At 39.3% G+C, this 6,000-nt stretch overlaps 1 protein-coding gene across 1 annotated transcript in view; it reads right to left on the bottom strand.

Moving 5' to 3' along the window:
* vps41 (VPS41 subunit of HOPS complex) overlaps nt 1-6,000 on the bottom strand; it is a 165,633-nt gene that overhangs the window by 93,142 nt on the left and 66,491 nt on the right. The window contains exon 6 of the mRNA XM_043688929.1: nt 1,108-1,170. Coding sequence (XP_043544864.1) covers nt 1,108-1,170 — 63 coding nt within the window. The remainder of the gene's footprint in view (nt 1-1,107; nt 1,171-6,000) is intronic.

Genomic DNA, 6,000 nt, shown 5'->3' with positions numbered 1-6,000 from the left:
CAAAGCTTTGACAAAGGGTCAGTTAGACTCGAAACGTCAGCTCTTTTCTCTCCTTACAGATGCTGCCAGACCTGCTGAGATTTTCCAGCATTTTCTCTTTTGGCTTCAAACACTATAACTGATTGTCATTATTGATGCACTGGCAAACAATGAGGCCCTGGAAGTGGCATGGAGGGACAGCCATTAAGCTGCTTCATATTATCAGAGGATGAAGTGATGAAGGGAGGTTAGAAAAGCTTGGACTTAAAATGCAATAAGATTCTATGCAGAATTAGAAGGATTGATTCAAATTTAATTATGACTGAACGTGGATACAAAACAGTGGGCTGACATCAGAAAGAACTTTTGCAACAGTTATCGGTATCCGTGAGAGTATCCAGAGAGACAAAATGGAGGCGTTAATGCCAGAACCATTTTGGCTGTGATAGAAAAAAATATAAAAAGAATGAACAACATGTGATAGAAAAAATATAGAAAGAATGAACAACATAGGACAAATGTTCTCCCACTTTTGTCATTCCTCAGTTTCAACAAGAAGGATATGGATCCTATGGATCACCAATTGTTTAAGCTATTTATTACCATGGAAATATTTGCCATCAAACAATTAAAACTTCATCTTTCCTGTATGATTATTTATTACATGCTGAAGTAGCAGAATCCTTTTTTCCCCCAACCTCTATCCCACTTCCTGGACAAGGCAAAGTCAGGCTTGCAGCCAATTCAGGATTTCTATCAACAATTCTCTGTCTGGTTAAAGCCAAATTGATCCCCTTAGGTGCAACTTGGCAGCCAAAGTCTTGTCTTAACATATTAAAAATAAATACATCAAATTTTTCATATGCCATTGTGAAGGGATGCAAGGTGTCAACCCTCGGTACGATCATGGGAACCTTCCCCTTAAAATAAATCCCTTCCAAGTTTTCAGTTCTCCAGCAAATCCAATCATAAAGCATGAAGTTATCACTCAAGGTATATAAGCCAATGTTCATTTTTATAACCTTTCCATATCATTGATAGGAACAGTATCTTTCTTGTTGTTTCTGTTTCATCACAAGAGCATCTGTGACTTAAGAAGTGAAACTGTCTTTTATAAGAAATACTTACTTTGATAGGACAGTCAAAGTTTTCATGAAATCCTTCCCTCGTATACAATCCAACCACCTGTACCTGTTTGACAAAGCAGAATCAGAAACATTAAGAGAATTAACAAGACAGTACTAAGAAATGAAAAACCATAACCACCAAATATGTGAAATGTAGAAAATGCAAAGCTGGTGAATCCATAGAGAGCAGACAATTAATTATCTTGGAAGCAAAACTTTGTCAGGACTGTTTTGATGATAGATCTATATGAACGTACACAGAATTCTCACTTTAAACCTACTGATGGAGCTATGTGTATTTCGAGAGTTCTCTGCCCTTAATTTAAATCACCAAATTACTTTACAGAATTAGTTCTCACCGCAAGGTCCATTAGAATATCTGCCAAATGACTGAACCCAATCAGTTCAATTCTAGGCTTCCCAGAAAGCAGTTCTACAAGTGATAAGATTGTTATGAAATGGAAGGGTTAAAACATGGTTATGTTTCACATCTTTAACTCAAAGTAAAATTAAATAATGAACAGAGTAATGTGGTTAGATATGAGGTGAGCCTGACAACAAGCTTGTGCAAGTTGGTTATCATGATGACTGGACAGGCAGGCATGCCACACATTTAAAACAAAAATCGGAACATATTATTTTGTTATAGCAGACGTCCTCTCTGAGAGTTTGATCAGAAACTGAGATAAAAGTTAGGGACATTGAATTCCAGGAGACACAAAATGAGAGACAGACAAAGAAACAACATTGGCTGCAAAAACAGGGAAAAGGCTGGTCCAATTTAGTTACCGGCTGGAAAGGTGATGGCAAATAATCCGCTAGTTGAGGTGACAAAACTGGCAAATTTGGAGAGATTCATCCTTGCATGAATAAGGGAAAGAATCATCAGGATGAGTGTGCTACTGGAGATGGTTTTAGAATTTCTTGGAAGACTGTTTTGATGGATGCTACACACACAGCAGATCAGGGAGAAGTGCACCAATTGGAAGCTGGGCTTTCAAACTGATAACCAAATAGACTGTGAGTTTTGAAAAAGTGTGCTATAAAATATCTGGCAATAGGTTATTAGTCAAGTTAAAACATTAATAATGGTTATCTTTCCTGTAGGTGACAGTATTAATTCTTTATTAAGTAATCATTCATTGATTTTGACTTTAGGCTGTTCCATACACCAGTAGTCTTAAAACTTGAAATCTTGTCATGCAATTCCTTCAAGTTGGTCACTGGAAATTATAATTTTTTTTTAAAAGTGATCAAACTTTAAGGGGAACATGACAAAACTAATACATACAAGACTTGAATCTTCACTTAATGAAGCTCAAACCTTCTCTAAGCACATACATCTCTCTTTACACACGCAACACACACTCTCCACCTCCATCAACCCAACTTCCCGGGAGAGTCATTAGTAAATGAGAAATGGAAGCAGGAGTAGATATTCACCCACATGAGCATATTCAACGATTTCATAAGATCGTGTCACTGGGTAGTAATTTAAAGTTACAGACTAATGTTGGACATGGGTTCAAACCCCACCATGGTAAATGGTGAAATTTGAATTAAACAAATAATCTGAAATTGAAAGATAATCTATTGACAACCATGTGAAATGATTTGATGTGCCCTTACAATCTGCTGTAGATGTAGTGATGAACTTTTTATTTTCTGTAGAAATTTGTACCTGATCAGATGATACATATGTTAGCTCACGCAACATAAGAACTAGAAGTGAATAACATGGTGCCAAAATATTCAAAAAACATCTATGACTTGGACCTGTAACTACATATATTACAATCACAGGCACATCTATGTCTGAACTAGTACTGAACGATTTGGTTAGAAATTACAGCATGCTTTCCTCAGCATAACATGTTGCAAACAGAGCCAGTAAGATTGAAACTGACATCTGGATACCACCAGGTCACATGCTATGCCTCTCAAACATATTTTGCATTCCAGCTGTGAAACATTACACAACAATAAATGCCCATCTGGTTCCTGAATAGCCTTTTGAAAAGGAAATCTGCCATCCTTATCTGGTGTTATGGATCTGGCCAAACCCCTAAAATATAGAACATAGAACATTTCAGCGCAGTACAGGCCCTTGGGCCCTTGATGTTGCATTGACCTGTGGAACTAATCTGAAGCCCATTTAACCTACACTATCCCATTCTTGTCCATATGCCTATCCAATGACCATTTAAACGCCCTTAAAGTTGGAGAGTATGCTACTGTTGCAGTCAGTGTGTTCCATGCCCCTACTACTCTCCAAAGAAACTATCTCTGACATCTGTCCTATATCTATTACCACTCAATGTAAAGCTAGCCATCGGAAAAAGGTCTCACTGTCCACCCTATCTAACTCTCTGATTATCTTATATGTCTCAATTAAGTCCCCTCTCAACCTTCTTCTCTCTAACGAAAATAGCCTTAAGTCCCTCAGCTTTTCGTCATAAGATCTTCTCTCCATACCGGGCAACATCCTAGTAAGTCTCCTCTGATCCCTTTCCAAAGCTTTCACATCCTTCCTCTAATCGGTGACCAGAACCATATGCAATACTCCAAGTGTGGCCGCACCAGAATTTTGTACAGCTGCAGCATGACCTCATGGTTCCAAAACTCAATCCCACTACCAATAAAAGCTAACACACTATGCCTTCTTAACAACCCTATCAACCTGGGTGCCAACTTGCAAGGATCTATGTACATGGACACCAAGATCTCTTTGTTCATCTATAGTACCAAGAATCTTACCATTAGACCAGTATTCTGCATTCCTGTTACTCCTTCCAAAGTGAATCACCTCACACTTTTCCGCATTCAACTCCATTTGCCACCTCTTAGCCCAGCTCTGCAGCTTACAGATGTCCCTCTGTATCTATAGCTTTCATCCTTCATCACTATCCACAACTCTACCAACCTTAGTATCATCCACAAATTTACTAACTCATCCTTCTATGCCCTCATCCAGGTCATTTATAAAAATGACAAACATCAGATCCAAAACACACCCGTGCAGTACAGCACTAGTAACTGAACTCCAGGATGAATATTTCCCATTAACCACCACCCTCTGTCTTCTTTCAGCCACCCAATTTCTGACCCAAACTGCTGTATTCCCTCAATCCCATACCTTCATATTTTGTGCAATAGTCTACCATGGGGACTCTACGAAACGCCTTACTGAAATCCATATACACCACATCAAACGCTTTACCCTCATCCACCTACTTGGTCACCTTCTCAAAGAAACTCAATAAAGTTAGTGAGGCGTGATCTACCCTTCACAAAACCGTGTTGACTATCCCTAATCAACTTATTCCTTTCTAAATTATTATAAACCTATCTCTTCTAACCCTTTCCCATACTTTACCCACAACCGAAGTAAGGCTCACTCGTTGTCTCTACTCCCTGTCTTGAACAAGGGAACAACATTTGCTATCCTCCAGTCTTCTGGTACTATTCCTGTAGACAATGATGACATAAAGATCAAAGCCAAAGGCTCAGCAATCTCCTCCCTGGCTTCTCAGAGAATCCTAAGGTAAATCCCATCCAGCCCAGGGGATCTAACTATTTTTACACTTTCCAGAATTGCTAGCACCTCCTCCTTGTGGACCTCAATCCCATCTAGTTTAGTAGCCTGTATCTCAGTATTCTCCTCGACAACATTGTCCTTTTTCAGTACGAATACTGACAAAAAGTATTCATTTAGCACTTCCCCAATCTCCTCTGATTCCATGCACAACCTCCCACTACTATCCTTGAGTGGCCCTAATCTTAGTCATTCTTTTATTCCTGATATACCTATAGAAAGCCTTAGGGTTTTTCTTGATCCTATCCACCAACGAAGAAAAAGATAGCCTTGACCATAATGTTTTCTTATTTTAAAGACAAGAGTAAGGGTCCCAGTTTTTAATTAGTTATTGACTGAGGCCATTTTCAATTCAAGTGAACAAGCTAACACTCAGACACCTTTTGATATGACCATGGAGTTTCTCCTGTCTGACATTCCCCCTTTAACCAACACAACCATTTCATTGGACCTTGTGTCTAAATATTTCCTTTTATTCAGTCATGGGATGTCTGCTTTGCTAGCAAGGGCAGCATCTGTTGGCCATCTCTAATTATGCTTGAGATGATGGTGGTAAGGCACCACTTTGAACTGATGCAGTCTGTTTGGTGCAGGTACATATTCAGTTCTGTTACAGTGATCCAGAATTTTGATCCAGTGATGGTGAGGAATGGCAAAATAGTTCTAAGTCAGGATGTTGAATGACTTGGAGGGGAATTCGCAGGGGCTGATGTTGCCAAATGTCTGCTCCCTTTGTCTTTCTGGGAGGCATAGGTCATGTGTCTGAAAGGTGGTGTTAAAAGAGGCTTGATGAGTTGCTGCAGTGTACCTTGTAAATGGTGTACATTGTTGCCACTGAGCAACAGTGGTGGAGGGAGTGAATGTTTAAGGACGTTATGGGGTGTCGGATCAATCAGATTATTTTGTCCTGGACATAGTGTGAATCATAGTGTGAAGTTTAAATAGATAAAGACTGCAATACTGTACGTTAATGTGCTAACAAAGGCATGAGAAATTAACTGAAACAGAAGCAGTAATTAAAAAGGAGAGAAATGATGTACTATCCTTGGCAGAGATTTGATCAGTTGGTAAAGTCCCAGAATGATTTGAATGTGACAAAGGAGGTATGGTTAGTAAGTTTGCAGATGACACCAAAATTGGTGGCAGAGTGGATGGCCAAATGGTTATCTCAAAGTACAGAACCTTGATCAGATGAGCCAACGGGCTGAGTAGCAGCAGATGGAGTTTAATTTAGATGTGAGGACAGGCCAGGAAATCAGGGCAGGACGAACACACTTAATAATAAGGTCTGGGGTGTGT

Source organism: Chiloscyllium plagiosum, chromosome 4 (genome assembly GCF_004010195.1).
Source record: "Chiloscyllium plagiosum isolate BGI_BamShark_2017 chromosome 4, ASM401019v2, whole genome shotgun sequence".
Taxonomy (NCBI): domain Eukaryota; kingdom Metazoa; phylum Chordata; class Chondrichthyes; order Orectolobiformes; family Hemiscylliidae; genus Chiloscyllium; species Chiloscyllium plagiosum.
The sequence above is the reverse complement of the archived record's forward strand: the minus strand, read 5'-3'. Positions and strand labels throughout refer to the sequence as shown.